Below are 25,636 nucleotides of genomic sequence, written 5' to 3'. Positions count from 1 at the left end.
AACAGTTTTGGGAGAAAATTAAGCTTTTGCAAGTGCACTTTGGTGTTGTGCTACACTGTAAGATTGTTTTGCCAAATGATCTTGGAGTTTTGAGAATGTAATTTCTGTTTCAAGAAACGAGCCAAAGCAATGGAGAAAAACTGTAATACATGGATTTTTGTTTGTTTGTTTTTACGTGGAAGCATTTAGGTCAAAGCTGAATATGTGTTCTTTCTTTTCAAGCTTGAAACAGAGTTTCAAAAACTGAATGGCTTTGACAACCTTAATGTAACGGGTACAAGGTAAGGTATACTGTAAATATTTTACACACCCTGTACGTAGATGTATAATAAATGTAAACTTTGCTAAAGAAAAATGCACAGAGAAAGCTTTGTCCCAGGGGAACTTTTGTAACTTAACTTTTGATGCTAAACTCTGAGGTTGTTTGTTGAACTTTGGCTGCTTTTTCTCTCTCTTTGACTTCTATAGTGTTTCTAGATATTATACAGAATAAAATAAAAAGCCTTTATTTTAACGGCATGATCACTTACAAGACCAATTAAAAAAAAAGTTGGGCCATCATGCCATTATGTGAAATATAAATCTAATGTAAATCTATTGTAAATAGTGATTTGTAAATCTCATGGACTCCTGTTTCATTCACAGTTGAACATAGACAACGTATCAGAGGATTAAAGCTAGGTGTTTTACTTTTTCATGCAAAATATAAGACCATGTAGAATTTGATGGCAGCAGCACCTCAACAAAGTTGGGACAGGGTCACCAGCAGAGTGGAAAATGAGTGAAAAATAAACAACAACAAAAAAAAAACCGGGAGGAGCATTTTGGAACCATTGTTTTTTCAACAGATCAGCAAAATGACTGGGTAGAAAAAGAGCATCTTCACTAGTCTGTGAAAAACTGTGTCAAGCGATCAGAACAATTTCAGAAAAATGTTCCTCAGCTGAAAATAAGGAAGACTTTGAATATCCAGGCATCTACAGTTCATTAAATCATCAAAAGATTCCCACAAACCAGCAAAATATCTGTGTGCAAGGGACAAGAACCAAAGTCTGTATTAGATACTATCATGTTTAGACCCATGACTCTGGAGTGAAGATCACTGCAACTGACTCTTTAAAGTTGTAAATTTTGTACAAAGGTCAGTTTTTATTTCTGAATATGATGTTATAAGGAGAACCAGTGACCCAGTACAAATCAGTATTTGCCATCAACTGGAGTCAAAGAAGTGCTGGTATACATTTTACAAACAAACACTTTAGATTTGAATGAGTTCATTCAAACTCTCTGTAAAGCAGCTGTCATACATTAAGCACCATCTGTTCAGTTTCTGATTTCTTTGTGCATAAACACCAAAACAAATTCTTGCTATCCATCACATGAAACGATTTACCACCAATAATTTATTTGTTTCCCTTCAGGCTGGGTAGCAGAATTGCTGACTTTGAAGTGCTTGTAAGAGTTGGAGTTCTCACCTCTAAACTTCAAGAAATAATGACTACGCTGGAAAACAAATTTAAGGCTGTGCTTTTGGTGGACACTTATGGTCAGTAAAAAGTGGTCATGTTTGTTGTTTTTCAATTGGATCATGTAGTGTGTGAATTCCTACCTTCACCTAGTTTTGCTTTTGGTTTTTACCTGAGAAGAGCTCAGCTTTAGTTTACACCAGAAGCCTCTGTAAGACACTGTTAAACTGAGACATAAAAGAAATAGTAAAACATAAGTATCAAAAAGTCTTGGCTAAAAGTCACTTTGTGCTCATTAGAAAACCCATCATCATTCAGACCTCAATGAGCTGTGAAAAGCAAGAGTCCAGTGGACCTACATCCTGTAACATAAAGATGTTCACGCATTTTGGCAACAAAAACGCTGTTAAGCTCCATTTTTTTCAGACGAGTCATTGTTCTTTGAACTCTGAATTCAAACTGTCATCAGCATAAAAATGTCTGGTTGATCCCCAACTTGTATTGAAACACTCCCTACAAGTAATTGCTGTTGTTTTCTTCAGCTGTGTTTTGTTATTCCATGGTACCTGTGTACAGTACAGTGGTGTACTGCATTCCCCCAAATTAATAATAATGTAAAAATTCTCCTGTTTTTATGAGATAGTATCTTGTAAAAACAGAAAATATTTTTTTTATTTTCCTGTTCTTATGAGAAACTATCTGATGAGATACTTTCTCATAAAAGCAGGAATCTGAAAAGAAAAGGAATCTCTGGAAATCTTTCATCGTCATCTCAATCGGTTGTTTAGGCGTAGAGCCCACTCAGATCAGCTCAACATTGCGTTTTTTTTTTTGTTTTTTTTATTGTGCAATTGGACAATACAGTGACATACCAGGTCTGAAAAACAAAACTTTGTGGTTGTGTGTTAAACATGTGATTGATGATATTTGATATTACAGAGGAAAATGTGATATTAATTGGATGGTAATAAATGTTGTATTGTTACTGTGACATGGAAAATAATAACAATAATTAAAAAAAGAGACAAGAAAAAAAATACAACTGTCCGACAGTCAGACAGAACAACACTAATTATAAGGAGAAAAAAAACATAAATAAATAAATAAACAAATAATAATGATAATAATAATATTAATAATAATAATAATAATAATAATAATAATAATAATAATAATAATAATAATAATAACAACCATGAACAAATACAACTATGATATTTATAAATATTAATCGAGATGACTATCAAAAAATTTCAGGAATCCCATTAAACATCAGATTCCTGTTTGTACAAGATAGTATCTCATAAAAATAGGAAAATCAAAATGAATTATTTTCTGTTTTTATGAGCTACTATCTCATAAAAACAGGAAAATCAAAAAATCAATATTTTCCGTTTTTACAAGACAGTATCTCATAAAAACAGGATATTCAAAAATAAAAATACAAATCCTATTTCTATGAGATACCATCTAAAAAACAAGATTTTTATACCGGGTTGTATCACACATAAGGAGAATCTTCACACATCATCTTCTCTTAAATCTTAAGCACACTCTAACTACAAGATTTGAAGATACTGACCAGCACACACTACAGTATACTATGGGCAGAAGTGGAGCAATAGATGCACATTCTGTTGAAAGACAGTCAGCAGATTGAGCAGCATAAGCACAACACGGCAGTCTGCGGCGATCGTAATCATACTGTTGTCCTGTTGTATGCGCTTGCACAAAGCGGACTGTAACGTCAGCATTTCCACTGAAAATGCTGGGTTACTGTTTACATGGCAACAGTAGCTGCAGCATTTCAGAAAAATTCCACTCTGGAGGCCGTTTTCAAAAGTTAGCATTTTAGGATGGCTGAAAGGCCGTTTCTGTATAAACATGAGGCCAAAACGCAACAAAATTTTGCGTTTCACTCTAAAACCGTTGTTATGTAAGTGGCCCCTTAAACCACTGAGCCACCACTTCAAGCTGTTTGTTGTAAAGTCATTCTGTCCCCTTCATCACATAGGAATGGTCAACATCGAGGCCCCAGCAGACCCGGTGTGCTATCACTCTTCTCCAGAGCTGAAATGCACCCTTGAGGACATGTCAGATAGTTCTGGCTGGAACATGAGCAGGATGCATGCGAGCTTTGAGCTGGCTGAGGGAAGTGTGGTGAAGATCGATAAGCACTGTGCCATGCAGAAACTCCATTCCTGTATCGCTGTTAAACTTGAGAAGGTGACGGGCATGTGGACAGGTGAGTGGAGTCTCATCAGAGGTGTGATTAATCAATGAAATGGTTTGTCTGGACCTACGTACTTCTTCAGGATCAAACATACAACAGTCAACATTTTAATTAGAGAAAACCCTGAAACATCCAATCACATGCATCCACATCTGTGTCAGCCAACTGTATGACAACAAAAAGTGGGCTGACATATGGTCATATGACTTCAGGCTAGTTATTGTCCCATGTTTAAATCTGGGTGAAGTGTGCGTGAAGCAAGTCAAACTCTGTAACCTATGAGAGAAATCTTTTCTGCAGGATTATACGAGTGCGGATTCACCATTGGGTCAGTCAGGCACACAGCCAAAAGTAAACTGCAGGTGGCGCTCCTTCCTGATGAGATCATTCTGGAGAGCAAGCCTCTGGTAGCGGACTGTACCAAAACAAATCAAGCAAAAGTTGACATCACTGCCACCATCTTAAACAGCCCAGAACCCTTTAATGTTACATGCAGCCTACCAGGATGTAAACAACAGAAAAAGTTTGAAGGTGAGTCAAACCCTCTGTTTTAAAGTCCCTCTGAGGAGTTTCTAAGTGATCTTGAAAAAGTCTCCCTTCTAGATATATGTTCTACCGTAAACCGCTAGTAGCGCTACATATAGCTGACTACTGCCGTATGCTCAGAGTTGGGGTCCGTTACTCAAAAATGTAAAGAGTTACCCGTTACTCGTTACTATTGAAAAAAGTAGTGCCTTACACTACTTGATTACTCCATGGAAATAGTAACGAAGTTACACTACTCGTTACACTACTTTATCCCCCTGATACATCTTTCTATGCTTCAAGAGATTCGCGGTTGTGTTCCATGCAGTATTCAGCCTCTTATTTCCTGGGCATAACTTGCATTTTACGGTCACGCTCTTCTCCTTCTGCTCTACCAAATCAAAATAATGTGCATATGAACTGTCATAGTAAAATTGGTTGCCTTATATAAATCTGTGCCCCACTGACAACACTGCACTCTCTCGCACTGTAAATGCCCCTTTTAAAGGATAAGTTCGGTTTATACAGCTTTTACATTGTTTATAGAATGAAGTAGAACAAAATACTCACCCAGAAGGCTTTCCTGATCCAAGCAGTGCTTCGGGAGATATTTAGATCCAAAATCGTGCAGCAGACGTCCGTATAATGGGATCCATCAGGGGCATAGACAGCGCCACTCCTAAAACTGCATTAATCGACCAAAAACTCGTGTTTTTCACCAATATTCCATCATGGTCCGCTCCAAGTTAGTGCTCTGTTGCAGTAGTGTCACTCCAGACAGCGCTGTTTGGCTGTAATGACCTCTGAACTGACTAAGACTTTGTATACGTTTGCTCCTCAAAGAAAGTCAGCTCTCCAGAAAGTACTGCGCATGCGCAGTACTCCTTTCTTTGAGGAGCAAATGTAAACAGTCCTCGTGAGTTCAGAGGTCATTACAGCCAAACAGCACTGTCTGGAGTGACACTAGTGCAACAGAGCACTAACTTGGAGCGGTCCATGATGGAATATTGGTGAAAAACACGAGTTTTTGGTCGATTAATGCAGTTTTCGGAGCGGCGCTGTCTATGCCCCTGATGGATCCCATTATACGGACGTCCGCTGCACGATTTTGGATCTAAATATCTCCTGAAGCACTGCTTGGATCAGGAAAGCCTTCTGGGTGAGTATTTTGTTCTTCTTCGTTCTATAAACAATGTAAAAGCTGTATAAACCAAACTTATCCTTTAAAGGGGCATTTACAGTGGGAGGGAGTGCAGTGTTGTCAGTGGGGCACAGATTTATATGAGGCGACCAATTTTACTGTGACAGTTCCATCAGCCCTGACCCGGAAGAGATAGCGAGTAGTTGCTCATATGGCCACCGTTCAATCTACTGGTGGTAATAAAAAGAACTACGCTTAAATAGTAATATTTTGGTTGCTCTATTTGCAGTCAATGTAAAAGTAACGATCGTGGCGTTTCATTTGTAACTCTAGTTTAACAACTAATCTAGGAGGAGTAGTGCCGTTACACTACTCGTTACTATCAAAAGTAATTTAACTACTTGTCACGTTTGTTACTTGTAGTTATATACCCAACTCTGCGTATGCTACAAACTTACGTTTGCTTGTCGTCGCATCTCAAACTGTAGTGCTACGTAACTGTACTGATAAATACCTGACCTCATCGTGTTGTATCCGACAAAAAGTTGTCCTGAACAAAGAGAGCTTGTTCCAGAACAAACACACGCCTGGTTAAAGGTCACATCTCCATGACGTGTGCGTGAGACTCCGGTTCAGAAGGTTGCGAGGCAGTCCAGTTAAAACAGATCCTCCTCAAAGCATCTTTAACAACTGTACCTGTTCCTTCTTCTCTACAATAACTAGTTAATAATTTTAAAAATCTTAGAAAAGAAACCTTGATGGAAATAAAAAGTCTACAAATTCAGACAATGATTAATTAATTAATAAACCTCAGAAATGTAGTCCTGGGAGACTGACCCCTTAAACAGCCCTCCTTTGGGGGCTGTACTTTGCATACGTCCAAGGACTTTGGGAGGTGGGGCCTGAAAGCCTAATGTTTCTGATTGATGGAGAGGACTCAGTGTTTTTAATCTCCCCTTCCTCCGTCCACAATAAGATGACACCCAGCTGTAATGAACTTGGTTAAGTACGTCCTAAACAATAGTCTTCTTTGAGCCTGATAGTGTGAAACACCACGTTTCACCTCAAAACACAAAAACACGGTGAAAAAAATCTGTATGTTCGTGGAAATGCTGAGGGACTGAAAACGCTGTAAAGAGCATGCCAGGCCTGTAGTTGGCACTATAACTGTCCTGTCCAGAAGCGTCTTTTGATAGATCTCCACTGAAGTAGATCATCTGGTGTATTGGTGAATACTAAGTGAAGCAGTGGAGCAACAGATCAACATTTTGTTGAAAGACAGTCAGCAGATTCAGCAGATTAAGCAGCACAAGCACAGCACAGTAGTCCATGACGAACATAACAATGTGACAATAATACTGTTGGACTGTTGTATGGGTGAAGCAAGTCATGACGTCAGCATTTACACTGAAAACGCCAGCTTACTGTTTACACGGCAACGGTAGCTGTGGCGTTTCAGAAAAAGTCCAGGTGCTTGAGGTCGTTTTCAAAAGTTTGCATTTTAGGCTAAAACACTGTTTCTGTGTAAACAAGAGGCTGAAAAACAACAATACATCTGCGATGCATCCTTAAACCGTTGTTATGTAAAAGGCCCCTGAATGTGTCTCTGTCAGCTCCCAGCGTTCCAGCTTAAAGAGTGACCTGTAAACTGGAGATCTTCAGCTACAGCTGCTGTTCAAACATAGAAGAAGTTCTCGGGAATGCATCCTGGTATAGTTTAATGTACGTATATATTTGTGTCATAATCTCCTCATCAGATCTGTGTGATGATCTAAAGCTGTTTGAAAAGGATGAGTCCTGCTGAAAGTCCTCAATCAACATGCTCAGCTCTTTGGGACTTTAGAAACGGCTTTTACCAGCCTTAGACGGCTCTGTCTCTAGAGTTTGTTTTTTCTACAGAAAAGCTCTGGATACAGAACCATCTAAAGACAGCCAAAGCCCCAAACAGCTTGGTGCTGAGAAACCATAGACTGTATAAAACATGGACGTAGTCTCCCCTACGTTGCCCATCTGTTTCTGAAACGGAAGATGAAGCACATCGGCTATAGTGGCCATATTGGTAGTGGCAAGGGCTTCGCCTACAGCTATAGGGCGTCTGTCTTTCACATATCCCTGAGCTGTGCCTGTGATTGGGCGAGCTTGTGTTCTTAATATCATCTTAACGGCCCAGTTTGAAAAAAATTCACCCCCAGTAACAGTGGGTGCCTTTAATGAAATTAGTGACACAGACAGGAGACGTTTTTTGAACCGGGCTGTAAATAGGTTAATTTCTGCTTTGAAAACGACTTTATTTTTGGCTTGGTGTGTATGTGACTTCCCGTACTCCCGGAGCCAGCCTCAAGCTGACACTCGACGAACAGCAGATTTTAGCACTTCAACACTGTCTCACATTCTCAGACTGGAGGTTGCCGCTTGTGAGAAACAGGACTGCTCCCCGTCTAAAGCATGAAGACAGCAGAGATCAACCCATGTTCTGCTTAATAATGAACCCATTGATGGGGGACTTCAAACAGGACACATCCTTCTCAAACAGCTTTAGATCTTCATTAAATCCTGATCTGATGAGGAGATTTTGACATGTATACATACAAGATCTAGGTCTCTAGTTCTGGAGAAAAGTTCTGTTATTGAAACACAGCTCATGCCTATAGCAGCATGGAGCCTGATGACTGAAGGCTCCACCTCCCAGACTACTTTTAGCAGTGGCGAAGCGTGGCCCCAGCCACTGGGCCTTCAGTAGGACCATGGGACCACACATGGCAATAAACAATAAAACAAAGAAATAAAAACAATAGCCAGAATCATGTGACATGGAAGTTTAGTATATTGATAGTTTTGTGGGATACCAAATTTATCATGTGCCTGAACACTGCAATACCTAACACAACTTCAAACAATTAAAAAATTAAGATATGAAATTGAAAAAAAAAACAAAAACGGAGTTTCAAGTAATCCAGCAACCACACAGTCTTCTCCATTACTTTCCACCATTTCTCTTCACGTTCTGCCAAATAGATCTTCTCTTTTCTCCTCACTCACTCACAGCTACAGTTAGGCACTTATCCATTAAATCGATACTCTGGGATGGAACAAGTTGGGTCCTATCACAAGGTTTAGGGCAGAAATTACCCCTACAGCAGTGTTTTTGTGCAGCAGAAGCCCAGAGCCCTCGCACCAAACACCCCCTCCCTGCTCCTCTGCCAGTTTCCTCTGCACTCAGACGGGGCCCAAGGCAAACCCAGTCAATGGGGCCCTCCATGTCCTTGGAACTCATCGTCCTCAGAGCTAGACTGGCCTTCCCTGGGTCCACTGTCTCTTTCCCAGAATCAAGGCATGAGACAGTGCTAATCTTGTACATGGTAACTTAACGCAACTAAATGCATTTCCTCAAGTTCTGTGCTTTAGTTTGATTTTGAAAAAAGTGAACACATAATTTAGTCCACTTTGTCCTGGATTTGAAATCTTTTATGGTCAATTGACAGCTTATTTGTCCCACATTGGGGAATTTACAGAGTAACAGTAATAAACAAGAAAGTATGAAGTGAAAAACATCACAATAGGTAAATATTGAAAAAAATAATTTAGTAAAGAAAAAATATGTAAATATCAAGCACAACATAAAACTGAAAAAAAAATCTACTGAAAGAGGTGATATTTACAGTTACCATACTTTTTGGTACTATTATTTTAAAGTAGGGCTGGGCAACGATTAAAACTTTTAATCGTAATTAATCGCATGATTTCCCTGATTAATCATAATTAATCGCATTGTGAAAGTGCCATAACATCTGTCATGCAAACACTAATCAGTACTTGTTATACAGTATTAGTTGAATCACATATTTAGTGCAAATCAGATTTACAAAATGTAAATACAAAATTAAAACTTATTGCCACTGTCAGGGCATTAAAGTGATACTCCGTGATGGAACAAGTTGGGTCCTATCACAAGGTTTAGGGCAGAAATGACCCCTACAGCAGTGTTTTTGTGCAGCAGAAGCCCAGGGCGCTCGCACCAAACACCCCCTCCCTGCTCCTCTGCCGGTTTCCTCTGCACTTAGGCGGGACCATATTTTACTTGAGGAAAAAAACCAAAAATTAATGGACTCCCACCGAAAAACTCTGATATCGGTCTGCATTCACGCTTTATTTAGAGAATTTTCAGCGCGTTACTTTCACACAAAAACACCGCTAAATAAGGCTCTAGTTCTCATCGTGTCCGTTGTCCTGGCAGACTACCTGCGTTTGTTTATAGCTGGCACGCTGTGCGCGCGGACTGATAAACTAAGCGGTGAGCGCCTTTAAGTTCCGTGGCGTTGCCCCTCTTCTCCATGCTTGTTTTGGTTACTCATCGTGTTTTTCACTTCCAGTTCCATGTTGCCGTTACTGAAGGCCCTGCCTGCCAGAATGTGTCGCTGATTTACCCAGATACCATCAAAAGGAAAATTGTGATTGGTCCATTTTCCACTTAGTTTTATTAACCCACTTGCCAGGACAAGTTTATAAACATAATATAAAACTCATTGCTATGATTTCATTGAGTAAAATAAATAAATAAAAACAAAATAAAGAAATAAAATAATTATTTAGGAGTACAAAATTCTTTCAATATTTTTTATTAGGCCTTCACTGAATACCTTGAAGGCCCAGAGGGTTCCCCTCTGACTTTGAGAGACCGTAGATACAACAGGCAGGCAGCCTGCTGGGAACTCAGTGATTTCAACAGCTTTTTATGACAGGATGATTCATTTTCATTTCATGTTCCTACCTTGCACTGTTTGCTGATTAAAGTTTCCCCTAAACAACTGATCGATGCTGAAATTTGAGTGAATAGGCCCTCATCAGCTGGGCCTCCGGAGTGCAATAATCTAAACCTAGGAGGATGCAGAGACTAATTCTTCTGGATCATTCTGAGCCATGATGTGTTTGATCCAGTACTATTAACCCTAGGGCTGAACAATTAATTGAATTTAAACCAACTTTGCAATGTAACAGAGTGGGATTTTCAAATTGCAGAGTCTGCAATTTAAAAAAAATAAAATTTAAAAAAGTTTCAAGTACACAAACCTGGAGGCAATATATAGTAACTAATGCTCCTTCTTCCTCAAAACCACGGAAAGTCAAAATGCTGGTTTTTTTTTTTAGCAAAAATATGACCCGTCTACAAGGCTTGAAGTTAGATCAGTCAATCAATATTCTTCTGTGACCGTGATAGTTAAATAAAGATTTATCATTCGTATCAATTTATGCATCAGTCTATTCAATTTCATCATAACATGTAGGCCTGGCCTCCATGCTATAGAATGATATAGAATGATATAGAACAATTTATTAATTGTTTTTAGTAAACAATGCAAAAGATACCCCCCCCAAAAAATAAATAAATAGATAAATAAATAAATAAATAAATAAATAAACAAAATAAATAAAATAAAATAAACATACAAACAAAGAAAAAATTGCATGCTAAATTGCAATCACAATATTGGTCCAAAAAAATCGCAATTAGATTATTTTCCAAAGCCGTTCAGCCTCAATTAACCCTTATAAAAATGTTTCTTTTTTTACAGTTCCCAAGAATGACCAGATCTATACTTCATATACTTTCATGGCTCCTATCAGCTGCAAATCCCAGAAGGAAGGCCACTCTGTGAATATCACTTTTACAAACGCAAGGGGACAGAGCAAGTCTGCAAAAATTACTATCCCAGTGATCTATGGTAACTATTTCTTAAATGAGCTATGAATTCCTTAAAGGGTTTTCAAACGGCCCTAGTCTCTATTTTGTCCACATTTTGATAATTTACCTTTAGTTCATACTTATGACACCATTTTATGTAGTTTTTCTTCTTAAACAAACACCTCTCTTCTTTTAGGCAGTGAAAAAGTTTGCAAAAAGGAGACACTTCATGAAGATACGTGGCCGGATACCCCTGGTGACGACACAGTCATCATCCGAACATGTCCAGAGGGGAGAACTGGCTATAAGTCACGCACTTGTATTGGTTCTACCTGGCAGCCAGTGTTTTATCACTGCGTCAGCCAAGAGTTAAACAACAACCAAATGGCTGCAGATGTGAGTGGGGTATCCTTACAGTAACAAGACTCTCTCCCAACGTGTCGAGAAGTGACCGAAGAAGTGGTCTTTCAACTTGTTACGAGACCCTACAGGCATTAGTGTCAATATCACGCGCCAACAATAATCAATGTTAGTCTATATTTTGATCTGTTGTGTTTCTTTGTTGACGTCTAGAACTTCCTAAAGGGACTTGGAGCAACTGAGGAGGTGGCTTTGAATATATTTGAACGACTGAAGAACAGCTCGATTGCATTTAAGTCTGACTCAAGCAGCAACACAGCCGACATTGACCGCTCCATCAGCATTCTTGATTCGATGGCCAAAGCATCAGAAACCATTGTCTTGCAGGATAGTGTCTTGAAGGTAAGATCCTGTCGGTGATAGAACTTTTAGTTGTATGGGGCTCTTTCACTTTAGCTCATATCTTCATATGAACTTTGTCAGACTGCAGACCACCTTGCTGACACACCTTTGGTGAGGTTTTGGGGTGCAGGGTCATTGTGGTCAGCAAATGAATACACAGAATATAAACAGTCAGATGTTAACTGTGACTACTAAGAATTGATCTGGACTCAGCAGAGAGCAAAGTTTCCTGTTCAGCTGTGTGTTAGGAAGAGCAACTTGTTCAGATGAGTATCCCAGTGATCTATGGTAACTATTTTTTAAATGATCTATGAATCCTTCAAAGGGTTTTCAAACAGCCCTAGTCTCTATTTTGTCCACGTTTAGATAATTTACCTCTAGTTCATACTTATGACACCATTTTATGTAGGTTTTCTTCATAAACATAAAGAATTGATCTGGACTCTGCAGAGAGGAAAGTTTCCTGTTCAGCTGTGAGTTAGGAAGAACAACTTGTTTAGATGATTTGTCCTGATCAGGGTCAGCCCTATCATCAGAGGGCCTGTTAGTCAGAAGGCTTGTTAGGCAAAAATTTGAAGGCCCTTTATTAAGAAGGCCTGTAAGTCAAAAGGCCTGTTAGTGCAAAAAAATTAGAAGGTCCATTAGTCAAAAGGCCTGTCAGTCAAAAATATCACAGGGCCCATTCGTCAAAAAAAAAAAAAAAAGAATTAACTGACTTTCATGCTGTCAGTCATTTTCTGACTAAAGGGACTTCTGTCTACTGCATGACTGAGAAAGAAAGTATGTCATTTTTTTTTCTTTTACTTGTGCTACGATTAATATACAGTAGCTTGGTACGGTATTTAACCGGTAATAAAACTTCAGACCCAAAAGTAGGTGGAGGCAAAGGAAGCAGTTGCAGTAAGTTTTATTTTCCAGGTAAGGTCCTGGGGGTTGGGGGAGGGTAAGACAGGCAAGAGTCCAGGAGGCAGCGTGGGAGAGCGTGGCAGAGTGAGACGCAGAGGCAGGAGGCTCGTGGAGACACTGGAAACAGGGGCGTATTTAGTCATTTGGGGGCCCAAGGCAAACCCAGTCAATGGGGCCCTCCATGTCCTTGGAACTCATCGTCCTCAGAGCTAGACTGGCCTTCCCTGGGTCCACTGTCTCTTTCCCAGAATCAAGGCATGAGACAGTGCTAATCTTGTACATGGTAACTTAACGCAACTAAATGCATTTCCTCAAGTTCTGTGCTTTAGTTTGATTTTGAAAAAAGTGAACACATAATTTAGTCCACTTTGTCCTGGATTTGAAATCTTTTATGGTCAATTGACAGCTTATTTGTCCCACATTGGGGAATTTACAGAGTAACAGTAATAAACAAGAAAGTATGAAGTGAAAAACATCACAATAGGTAAATATTGAAAAAAATAATTTAGTAAAGAAAAAATATGTAAATATCAAGCACAACATAAAACTGAAAAAAAAATCTACTGAAAGAGGTGATATTTACAGTTACCATACTTTTTGGTACTATTATTTTAAAGTAGGGCTGGGCAACGATTAAAACTTTTAATCGTAATTAATCGCATGATTTCCCTGATTAATCATAATTAATCGCATTGTGAAAGTGCCATAACATCTGTCATGCAAACACTAATCAGTACTTGTTATACAGTATTAGTTGAATCACATATTTAGTGCAAATCAGATTTACAAAATGTAAATACAAAATTAAAACTTATTGCCACTGTCAGGGCATTAAAGTGATACTCCGTGATGGAACAAGTTGGGTCCTATCACAAGGTTTAGGGCAGAAATGACCCCTACAGCAGTGTTTTTGTGCAGCAGAAGCCCAGGGCGCTCGCACCAAACACCCCCTCCCTGCTCCTCTGCCGGTTTCCTCTGCACTTAGGCGGGACCATATTTTACTTGAGGAAAAAAACCAAAAATTAATGGACTCCCACCGAAAAACTCTGATATCGGTCTGCATTCACGCTTTATTTAGAGAATTTTCAGCGCGTTACTTTCACACAAAAACACCGCTAAATAAGGCTCTAGTTCTCATCGTGTCCGTTGTCCTGGCAGACTACCTGCGTTTGTTTATAGCTGGCACGCTGTGCGCGCGGACTGATAAACTAAGCGGTGAGCGCCTTTAAGTTCCGTGGCGTTGCCCCTCTTCTCCATGCTTGTTTTGGTTACTCATCGTGTTTTTCACTTCCAGTTCCATCGCGGTCAGCAACAGACATTTACAAAATAAAAGCATGTGAGCAACATGCACTAATGTGCGATAAAATATTCAACAGTGTTAATAGATTGACGGGTTAACGCGAAAATAACGCGTTAACTTGCCCAGCACAATTTTAAAGTTAATGTATTTTTGTTTGACCCCCTGTCCAGTGAGTTATGTATCCAAAAAAGAGATTTTGTACAATAATGTTTATCACCAACTCAAAAAGTTTGATTTTGATTTTATCCTATTTCCTGGGCTACATTAAGTCCTTAAAATCCTAAAAGTCTTATATGTTTATCTCAGATCTCAGAGCAACATTTTTTTTATTTCTGACTTGGTTAAAAATAAAATAAAAAAATTGGGAAAAAAAAGTTTTTTTTTTTACCACTTTCTTCCTGAATCAAATTTTCAGATGTGTTGTAACATGGAATAGCCCATTGAATAAGAAGGGAGGGGGAGTACCCAAAACCACCATTAAAGATGAAGCCTTTTGATGTATTTTGAAGCATGTGAAGTAAGATTTAGAAAAAAGAAATGCCTTCAATTGAAGAGAACTTCATAAATCAGATTTAAAGAGATGCTTTGGGGGCCCCTGGGAATCTTGGGACCCCAGGCAACTGCCTGTGTTCGCCTAATTGTAGCTACGCCCGGAGAACAGCAGTTACAAACAGCAAAGATCACTATACAGATACTTTCAATGTTCAAGATACTCTGAAATGTCAGCCGATGTACCACTGGGTGGGCAGGGAATAAGCTGGCACGAGTCCTCCCTCCACAGAGCTTAAATGCAGCCTCCAGGTGATTGTGATCCAAATGAGGTGTGCAGAAGTGATCAGTGCAGAGTGAGAAGGAGAGAACACAGCCAAGACTGTGCAGGGGAGACCAGGAAAAGTCCCCACAGGCCAACACAGATCACCACATAGCTATCGTTCTAATGTTATGGTATGACTCATTCTTCATGCTAAATATAAAATGACACATTCCTGGTAATTATTAAAGAAATATATGTACCACAAAGGAGTTCCCAGTGGAAGGAACTCTCAACAGTCAGCTCACCTTCTGAACACAAAACTACACTAGAAACTGAGTTCACAAAGTTTGGTTCTTGACACTTTTCAAACTACATATAAATACATCACCCCAATGCTTTGAATGGAAAGTAGTGTTTAAAAAAAGACCTGCTCTCCAAAACAAATATAAGCCATGTTAAAAGTCAAATATCCCAGATGTGTCTCCGGTCTGGCTCCAGAGGTTTCTTAGGACGCGGTCACACTGGCCCTCCAAAACGTGCCGTGCTTGAGCACGATTGCCCCCATGCAGCGCTGCTCCCCAGCTGGAGAGTAGGGCCAGCGGTCACACTACCCCTAGATGAACCAGACTTTAGCAGGTATCAGACACGCGCACAGCCCGCCTACGTCATCGTGAAGCATTTGTTTACATGAAGCGTGATCTCATCAGCGTCAGCACAATGAGACACAGAGAGCACTGCTACAACTTAAGAGACTTTTGGACTTATATTAAGTCGTTTTCGACCGACACAGCCCTCTAACACCCTCGCTTTGTTTAAAATGATTGTCGAGAGATGCACTCGCGGTGATTATACCTAATGGATCACACGTGCTGTCTGCGTGCTTGTGCTCGTGCATGAAGTAAACCGAGCCGAAGCCCACCTCTTCGAAGCGTGCCGAAGCACGGAAGGGAATCGTGCTTGAGCACGGTACAGTTGCGGTCACACTGGCCATTCCAACAAGCTTTACGGCTAAAGTGTGCTTAGGCACGGCACGATTGGCCAGTTGACCGCGTCCTTATAGAGTGAGTATGTTAACTCACACTGGATCTGCTTTGTTGAACCCCCAGCTGTGTCCCTGCTCCAGTTGGTTGCAGCAGATACCCGAGCCTCCTAACTTTGCCAGACACGGGAGCTATGATGTCTCCACTTCCAAAAAAGCAGATCAAGAGGGACAGGAAGTTGTGCACAGATACCTTAAAAAAATGCCCAGTGACTTTAAAATGAAACAAACTGTGTCCAAACCAGATGGTATTTGTTTAGACTTCAACAACAAAATATATAATGAGCGGAGCCAGGCCAGGAGTCAGCAGCTTTGAGGTGTTACAGCCCATGAACCAGGAGAGGACCATCATCGGGGTGTGAATCCAGGAAACTCCTTGGTCTGTGACTCCAGCTGTCTGAAGGTCCTGATTAGTGTTGCTGTAGTCAACGAAAATTATGACTAAATATCAACGTCGTGAGACGGGACGTGAATGGTGGTCATGTGACTAAAACTATAATAATGTAATATTGTTGACGAATAAAAACGGGACTAAATGTGGTTTACAAGATAAAAACTCTGCTAATATACGTCTTCATTTTCGTTAATCAAAACGAGATGGGACGTTATGTCATTGCGTTATTTAGTATCACTTTTATCTTGTATCATTTCCATTTCCTGGGTTGCAGTTCAGCGGCTTCATCAGGTCGTACTGCGCAGGCGACATCACTTCCTCTATCCCCCCACTCGCGTGGCATTATGTGGAAGATGGAGCTAGGAATAGTAAAGTATAACGACAACTTCTTCATTGACTAAAACTAGACTAAAATGTCATCAGTTTTCATTGACTTAAACTATACAAAAATAATCATGGATAATTCTGACTACAACAAGACTAAAATGCTCAGACTTTTAGTCAACTGAAACTTGACTTGACTAAAAGGAGTATAAATGTGACTAAAACTAATAAAAACTAAAGTAATAGTTTGACACAAAGACTAGACTAAAAGTAAAATTAAAACAGGTCACCAAAAACAACGCTTGTCCTGATACATGCTGGACTGAACACACGGTCAGCATTCAGTGGAGTTGAGCCAGTCCAGAGATGGACCCAGTGTGTTCCCAGTGTAAGAGTCTTAACTTTATGATGGTGCTCATGGTAAATAGAGTCTTTACTCTGAAAAAACACTGATTCTTAAAAGTCCTCAAAGCACTGTGAGGATTTTGATGTTGATTGCAGTGACAACTGTGGTCAGATTCGGTGGTGTTTTTCCAAGATTAAGACTGTTTCCCATAAGCCCCTTCACCCACTGTGGTAAAGACTCTGTCTCTGTGCCAGGCATTTTGGAAAGCAGATCTTTTTAACACTGCTTCAACATTTCTTTCATCAATTCACTTCCCACAGATAAACTTGGTCTGCACTGTGTCATCACTTTGGACTTTTCGATCAATGTGATGTAAACAGATTCTCATTATCCTGGGAAATCCCAACTTGACCACAGGTACTGAGAACTAACATTTAGAAATAGCCTTTGTTGATGCACCAGAAACTAGCTGGTGCTCACATGAAACTCTGACATTCAGAGAACTTCGTTGGGCACAGAAAAAAAATTTCCACACAATTTGTTCAAGGACCTGAATCCCGATCCACCTCCTTTAGCTTTGGATGAATAATATTCAGTGTTGTTTCTTTGTATATCACATGATGGTATAACAGCTGTAGGCCAATTTAGGCCAATTCCTTTTCCAGGACTCTCAAGGCAAATTCCTTGAATGAGTTGTGTCACACTAATGAATTGTTTCATTCCTTTGTTTCAGGATTTTGTTGAGTCCGCAAGCAATATGTTGGACAACTCCTGGACTGGGATCAATGAGTCTGTTTCCTACAAGATGTCAGCAAACTATCTGGAATCAGTGGAGAGCCTGGTGAAGAATATTGAAGTCAACCAGAGCAATGGAATAGACAGTCAAAACTTAGAGCTCAATTTCTGCCGTAGCAGTGATTGCATGGTGTCTGTTTTCGACATCAATGTGAGCCTGAACAAGAGCAGTGGGATCTTGAAAACTCTTGGGGTGAAGAACTTGATGGAAAAACTGAAAAACAGCTACGGCGAAACTGAACGCACCAGCCTCTTACTATCAGCCACACTCAGTGGCAACAATGATTCATCAGTGGAGATTCAACTGGACTTTCCTCGAGAAGACAGTAACTACACCAAACCTGTCTGTGTTTTCTGGAACACCACGTTCAACGACTGGTCGGACAAAGGATGCTCTCTGAAAACAAGCTCTGATAATCGATCTGTCTGTGTATGCAATCACCTGACTGCGTTCTCCGTCCTCATGTCAAAGGGGGACGTCTCTGATGAGTTTCTTAGCATCATCACCTACGTGGGCCTGGGCGTGTCCATCTGCTCTCTTCTGATCTTCCTCCTGGTGGAGTCTTTAGTGTGGTCCGCTGTGGTCAAGACTGGCCTTTCACTCTTCCGTCACACAGCCCTGGTGAACATTGCTGTGTTCCTTCTGCTCGGTGACTGCTGCTTTTTGGCCACTACTTCACCAAAGGAAATCAGTGATACCATGTGCCTGGCTTTGACCGTGTGCAAACACCTGTTCTTCTTAGCCATGTTCAGCTGGATGTTGTGCATGAGCGTCATGCTTGTCCACCAGCTCATCTTCGTCTTCAGTCCTCTGAGGAAGAGAGTCTTCATGTTCCTCTCCAGCATTGTCGGCTACGTGTGCCCGGTGCTCATAGTGGGCTCAAGCTACATCTACTGCAAATACACCGAGTCGGATTACGTCGATCGAGATAAATGCTGGCTTAAGTATGAAAGGATCCTGGTGGGCTCCATACATGCTTTCCTCCTCCCAGTGGGAACTGTGATTTTTACAAATCTCTTCTCCATGGTGGTTGTCATCATTACTCTGCTGAAGTCCAATGTCCCTGATGGCAGCAAGGCAGATGAAAAGGAGACGGCCAAAGGCATCATTAAAGTGGTGGTTTTCCTCACGCCTGTCTTTGGGTTGACATGGATTATTGGCTTCGCGATGCTTATATTGGGAGAAAATAGTCCTCTCTTTCAAGTGTTCAACTACAGCTTCACCATCCTCAACTCCTTCCAGGTTCGAATGCAATGCTGTTTTATAAAAACGACACTCGGCATCAATACTCAAGATAAGCAGTTAATAGGGCCACACAGTCACCACTGGTATGAACCACTCAGGTCTCAACCCCATTGGACATCAGAGTGTAGCTGCACTGAATGACACGTTATAAATCTGATGAGAAGAACAAAAAGAAAACATTTGGTTTTTTCCTTTTTCTTTATTAACTGAGACAGAAAATTGGATTGAACTCAAATTTTGTTTTGATTCGACCATTTTTGTTTAACCCAGAGATGCAAATGTTTATAAGTGGGAGATTTCCAGGGAAGACAACAGAGTGAAGTAGTACTCCCACTCCCGATTTGTCCCACAACAGGGAAGATTACAGTATCACAAACAAGTGCACACATTAAAATAAGAATACATCAAATAAGTAATGACATCAACAAACAAAAGTAACTTTTAAAGAAGCAAAGCTTTAAAGGTAGCAACTCTCCAAACCCTTTCTTTTGTATGTTTTTTCAAAACTCTTCAGTACGTACCGTACGTCTGTCATGTGTGTTTACACCGAAGTCACATTTTACTACACAAGATTTGGAATATTGAGTGTGAAGAAGCTGAAGCTCTGCTGAAGAGTCTCTTAGGCTGTATTCAGACCAGAAAAGTCCTTTGGTCCACTTGTTTGGTCCGGAACAAAAGCAGACTTTATTTTTTCGTTTGGTGTGGTTCGTATTCAGATTGTACTTTTTGCAAGTGGACTATATTCTGTAAACACATCCACGTGTGTGACGATCAGTGCTCTCATTGGACAGCAGTGACAAAGGGCGGCACACAGAATACAGACCTGGAAATGGAGGTAAACATGTGTGTTTGTGCTCTTATTAGAGCTGCAAAATCATTTTCAGTTTCAAGAGCAGCTCCTTCAAAGCAGGCTTAACAACACCGTTTACAATTTTGGAACAGTGAAGACGAATGCGCGCAGCAAGGAGATGCTATGCTCTGCGTGTCCTGACCCACAACATGCTAGCAACAGTGGGCTAAACAGAAGACGGAGGATCAGGTATGAACCAAAGACGGTTAGGTTACGGTGGCTTTATAGGCCCAAAAGGCGCATGTATCCTGTAGTTAGTTCGGATGGACCTTTGTTTGTATTCAGAACTGCACCAGAGTTCGATTGGGAGCGGACCAAGACCACCTCAAAAAGTGGGTCTCGGTCCGGTTGTTTGGTCCGCAACAGGGTTCGTTTGTGTCTATTCACACCTGCATGAAAAGTCCGCACCAGCGTGGGAAACGAACCCTGGTCCGTTTAAAGTGGACCAAACAGTCTGGTCTGAACACGCCCTTAGTATGTGGTGTCCTTGGAGAGCACACCACATAAGTGGTGTGGACATCAAGTGTGTGCTCTCTAAATGTGTGAAGTTTTGGAAAATCCTGTAATGTGTACCAGCCTTCAGAGACAGAGAAGTCGTTTTAGTGAATTTTATTGTTGGGCAGTGGAAGAGGTCCAGGGGAGTCAATACGCTGGGGTGAACTGTGTGGCTTGAGGTGAATGCCTGCCGAGAGAGCGTGGCAGAGGGTGGGCAGTTGTAAGGAGGCTCGTGGAGGCACTGAGAAAGAAAAAAACAGAAGAGAATGAGTCTTAGGCAAACAAAAATTAGAAACTTGCAAAATCTCAGAACATCTCTTAGTGAGTGGACCATGTACCATCGCAGGAGCTGGAATAATCTGGCACTGGATCCCTCTCACAGCAGAGCCTGTGCAGCGTGGAGATTGTGGTGATCAGAAACAGGTGTGAGTGCAGAAGAGAGCCAGCAAAGCAGGGAACTGCCCACCACTATGCGAGGGAGACAGAAAACGCCACAAAAACCTCCTCCAGAGGTTAAAACTGGGACCAATAAGAGCAATCACCACACTTCAACAACATTCATTAGGGCTCAGAGTTCACTAAGAGCTGGTCTGAGACCTTCTGACTCATTCTACCCCTGAGGACAAAGAGGAAAGGCTCAGATTGTGGACCTAAGTGTTCCCTGAACAGATGAGTCTTCAGACATCTCTTAAAGTAGAAAGAAACTCTGTGGATTGTTTAGAGTTAGACAATTCATTCCACTATTTGGGAACAACAGAGATGAAGAGTCTGGCTAGAGATTTAGAGCCGCGCTGGGCCGGGAGCACCAGGCGTCTTTCACAAGCCAAGTGTAGTGGGCGAGAAGGAGTGTAGACCTGGATGAGGGACCCCAGATAGGCAGGAGCTCTTCTTGTCAATGTTACGCAAGCCAGAAGAAAAGTTTTGAATTTGATTGGAGCTGCTACTGAAAGCCAGTGAAGAGAGATTAGCAGCTGGGTGACATGTGCTGTTTTAGGCTTGTTTGGCCAGACATGCTGCTGCATTCTGGGTAATCTGCAAAGGTTTAGTTTACTGGTCTGGCCCACTTGAGATCAAGTTAGGCTGTTTGTGGCCCTCAAACTAAAATTAGTTTGACACCTCTGATTTACAACGTGAACTTTCATTGATAGAATAAGATAATCAGACTCTTTTGGGTTTGTCACAGGCATAGGCTTGGTGCGGCTGTGCAGGTTGGGCCTCGCTGGTTATGACTTTGTGGGGGGCGGGTGGCGCTGGCGGCTTCCGAGGTGCAGCTGGGCTCCGGTAGCGGTCTGTTACTCGCTGGGGTCTCGGCATGGCGGGCTCCCTGTGCGGTGCTGACCCGTGTAGGTTGCCGAGGGGCTCTCCTGTTGCTTGGGCAGCGGTCTCCAAGGCCTCTCATGGCCTCGGATTTTCTGGGGGACGGGCCGTGACCTCCATCCCACCGCTACATGCCCACATCTTGCCCCACCTGGCCTGGCTGTGGTTCGTGGCCTCCCCTCTGGGGAGGGGTCTGATCCTGGGGGAACTGGTTCTTGGGTGGCTTGGGGCCTCCGGCCTGCCGCGGGGGGCGTGGAGGTGGCTGGGTGCTGGGGGTGGGGGTGGCTTGGGTCCGGGCGGATGGGTGGTCGGGTAGGGCGGGTGCTATCTGCAGGGGGGCTGCTGCTCTGGGCCCTGGGTGCTGTCTTTGGTATCAGTGGGGAGGCAGGTCTGTGCCCCCTTGAGTCTTGGGGTTGTCCCTTGGCCTGGCAGTTTGGGGACTGTGCGGGGAGGTCCCAGGTGCCCTGGTGGCCAAGGGGGCGCCCGTGGCTGTGTTTTACTTACTTGGATATTCGGTGACCACCTCACACACATGCAGATACTCAAGCTCCAGTCGAGACTAACTAAGAGTTATGATAGATCCCGTCAGAGCATGCTGAGTCGGGTACTATTACACATCTTCTCACATCCTGTGATGCATGCCACTTCTTCTCCTATCCACGTAGGCCCACACTCCCCACACTATCAAGACCCCACATTTCTGGTGTCCCTGGTTTCGTACAACCTTTACTTCCTGTATTGCATTAGCCTTGCACTTGAATTGCTATCTTAAATCAACAATAGTAGACGTTTGTCCTCCCTTCTGTTTGTCTTGTCTCGTCCTGCCTGTCATTATTTCCCCTTCTTTCACACTGTGGTGTGGCACGGCCCTCCCCTTCAGCTCACATCAGGGGTTAAATAAAGTTTAGAAAGATGGAATAGCCTACAGGGAGGGCTGGTGATGGTCACTATAGCAGTTAATCATATTCACATCTCTCTGACTGCTAGAAAAAAAATGCATTGGTCTTTTCAACGCTGTCACATAACACAGTGCTCAGTAGAAAAGATAATGCAGACAAGGGGAAAAAAATAAAATAAAATAAAATAAAATAATTAGACGCTTTGCTGGTACCATGCAGAGTCAACTACAAATCCACGCAACTGAGTGTCAGACTGGTGTGTCACTCTGGATTTTTGAGTATTAAAGTCTTTGCTCCTCATCCTCATCCTTAGCTGTTTTTACCTTGGAACGGGGGTTGCAGCAGTAGCGTTACGTGTTGCCAGGAGCCTTGACAGCTTTGGTGGTCTTGCTCTCCTTGGGTTATTGTTGGGGTTAGAGTTCAAGGGCATTCAGTGGGTGTAAGGATGGGTTGATATCACAACACTTACTCCATCTTCAGGACAGAGAACTGATGGACTTGAAAAAGTCTTTTTTGGCTCAGACCAGTGGGGTGCTGGGTACGAAGTGGGACCAATATCTCTGTCACACACACAGCTGTTCTGATCAGGAGTAGGTGCTGTGTGGACATCAAAAGATTTCACAGGGAGAACAGTAATATTAGACAGACAGAAGCCATGTAACTTTTTAACCCTGATTTTACTTAATGACTTACTTAAATGTCAATAATCAATCAGTGAAATGTTTGCTGCAACAACCAAGTCTTAATTGGTGCTGTGTTCATTCAGATGTGAGAATCACAGAGATGTAAACTGTTCACATCATTAGAAATTTACTGTGTAATGTAACACCATGATCTGTTTTCATTCATTCATTCATTCATTTTCTGAACCACTTATCCTGTTCAGGGTTGTGGGTGGCTGGAGCCTGTCCCAGCAGTCATTGGGCGAAAGGTGGGGTACACCCTGGACTGGTCGCCAGTCAATCACAGTGCTGACACAGAGACAGACAACCATTCACTCGCACACTCACACCTAGGGACAATTTAGAGTGACCAGTTAACCTGGTGAGCATGTTTTTGGACTGTGTGAGGAAGTCGAAGTACCCAGAGAGAACCCACGCATGCATGGGGAGAACATGCAAACTCCACACACAAAGACCCACCTGCAAAGACTTTCTGTGCTGTGAGGCTGCAGTGCTACCTGTTACGCCACTGTGCAGCCCCTCTTTGAAATTATTTTTTTGTTTTATGCTAAGATCCTGTGTTACCAATCCCAAATATTCAACATTTCCTTGCCATCTCCAGTTTCCATGCTTCCAATGAATGACCTGTCAGTGAGGGGCGACAGTGTGTGAAGAAGACTGGGACATGTTTGTTATCATCACTAATTTTTAAATGATAATTATTGCCTTCATCTTTTAACTAAGTTAATAATTCTCTATGAAATCACCCCTGATTTATATTGTAGCTGTAGGATCCAATCAGATCACACAATTTATAGGTTGTTGTCTTCTTTGTTCTCCACTCATAAACATTTGCATCTCTGGGTCAAACAAAAATGGTGGAATCAAAACAAAATTTAACTTCAATCTAATTTTCTTTCTCAGTTAATAAAGAAAAAGGATAATATCAAGTAATTTCTTACACAAACTACAAACAGGTTTGAACATTAGTTTAACTGGTGTCATGCTTCTTCTGCAGGGCTTCTTCCTTCTGCTTACTGGGTGTTTTGCAGAGCCAAAGGTATGTTTGACATGTTTGACATGTTTGGACAGTTATTTTCAAAGCTCTATTTGAGGATGAGTATCAAAAACCAGTTGCTGTTAAGAATCCATAGGAAATGGTTCAATCTATTGAAACAATTAGCCTTTATAATTAACAATTCCCTCATCACTTCTTTAGATTATTCAGTTTGACTGAAGATCTGAACACACAAAGAAATGTGCATTACTCTCTCACACCAGATTCCTAATCAATGCATTCAACATGGTATAAATCTTTTTATATCATTTACCAAAAACAATATATAGAAAAATAAGCACTAGCTTGATGCTAACATGTACGGGAATTGGATTGATATGCTAGCGATTAGCATACACGAGGATATCTTTGGGTAACGCTTTATATTAAGGTCCTGTAATAAGCATTAATAAGACCTTTGTAAGTACTTATAAGATCCTTGTTAACATTATTATTTGTTTATAAGACTATATAACTGCTTAATAGGTGTTTAATAAGGTCATTGTAATAGTTAATACAAGACAACTTAATCTATAAGCTATATGGAACCTAACCCTAACCCTACCCCTCTTTGTTTTTTGTCTTCTGCTTTTGTCTCTCATGAGCCCTACCCCAGCCCTTCCCCTAAACCTAACCATTCGGGGCCCCATGGCTAAATCTAACCAGTGGGGCCTCACGCCTAACCCTTACAATGACCTTATTAAACACTTATTAAGCAGTTATATAGTCTTATAAACAAAAAATAATGTGAATAAGCATCTTATAAGTACTTACAAAGGTCTTATTAATGCTTATTACAGGACCTTAATATAAAGTGATACCAATACTAAAAGGCAAATTTAAAAAAAAAAAAGTTAGGTGCAGGCTCATGGCTGGCTTCATAACCATGGCAAGGTTCCAAACAATTCAGAGCAATGCGATAACCACTTTGACACGCTGGATGGCCAATTTCAGTCAACAACATATAATAAAGAAGTACATCATCCAACATGCAATTTTTACTCATTTTTCTCTATTCACGTCCAGAAATATTCAGATCTAGTGACCAATTTCATATTTATTTAGTTATAAACTGAATTTAATGTTGTTGACACAGAAAACCTGTAAAGCTACTTTTGTGCAGAGAAAACTCACAGGAGGAATTGATTAGGGAATTGTTAAAGAATCGGATCGATAAGCAGGATCAATAAGGTATCAGTTAAATCAGCAGCCATGCCTCGCTCTATCACGGCTTCACTGTGACACAGTTTGATCAGCAGTGGAGCACTTGCTGCGACAGTAATACACTATTAAACAGCCCAGTATGTATCTTCTGTCAGACTGTGACAGTAATCTCTTTCTGTTCATCTGATCAGGTCCGTGATGAACTGTGTCGGCTCCTTAAGGTAAGTTTAGCAGCAGGGTTTTATTTATCGCTGTTTAACTAATTTATTAACATGTAATAC

The 25,636-nt window shown here is 41.2% G+C and overlaps 1 protein-coding gene across 1 annotated transcript in view; it reads left to right on the top strand.

The window, feature by feature from the left end:
• Positions 1-236: 236 nt before the first annotated feature.
• The window catches only part of adgrf3b (adhesion G protein-coupled receptor F3b), a 31,194-nt gene continuing 5,794 nt past the window's right edge, over positions 237-25,636 (top strand). Inside the window, exons 1-10 of the mRNA XM_074685342.1 lie at positions 237-281; positions 1,422-1,546; positions 3,481-3,711; positions 4,000-4,230; positions 10,936-11,085; positions 11,242-11,441; positions 11,619-11,807; positions 17,604-18,908; positions 24,153-24,194; positions 25,547-25,576. Of these exons, the coding sequence (XP_074541443.1) occupies positions 1,495-1,546; positions 3,481-3,711; positions 4,000-4,230; positions 10,936-11,085; positions 11,242-11,441; positions 11,619-11,807; positions 17,604-18,908; positions 24,153-24,194; positions 25,547-25,576 (2,430 nt within the window). The 5' untranslated portion in view covers positions 237-281; positions 1,422-1,494. The remainder of the gene's footprint in view (positions 282-1,421; positions 1,547-3,480; positions 3,712-3,999; positions 4,231-10,935; positions 11,086-11,241; positions 11,442-11,618; positions 11,808-17,603; positions 18,909-24,152; positions 24,195-25,546; positions 25,577-25,636) is intronic.

Source organism: Halichoeres trimaculatus, unplaced genomic scaffold, assembly GCF_033239565.1.
Source record: "Halichoeres trimaculatus isolate MK-OKI-2021-1 unplaced genomic scaffold, fHalTri1.1 fHalTri1_scaffold_13, whole genome shotgun sequence".
Taxonomy (NCBI): Eukaryota; Metazoa; Chordata; class Actinopteri; order Labriformes; family Labridae; genus Halichoeres; species Halichoeres trimaculatus.
The sequence above is the reverse complement of the archived record's forward strand: the minus strand, read 5'-3'. Positions and strand labels throughout refer to the sequence as shown.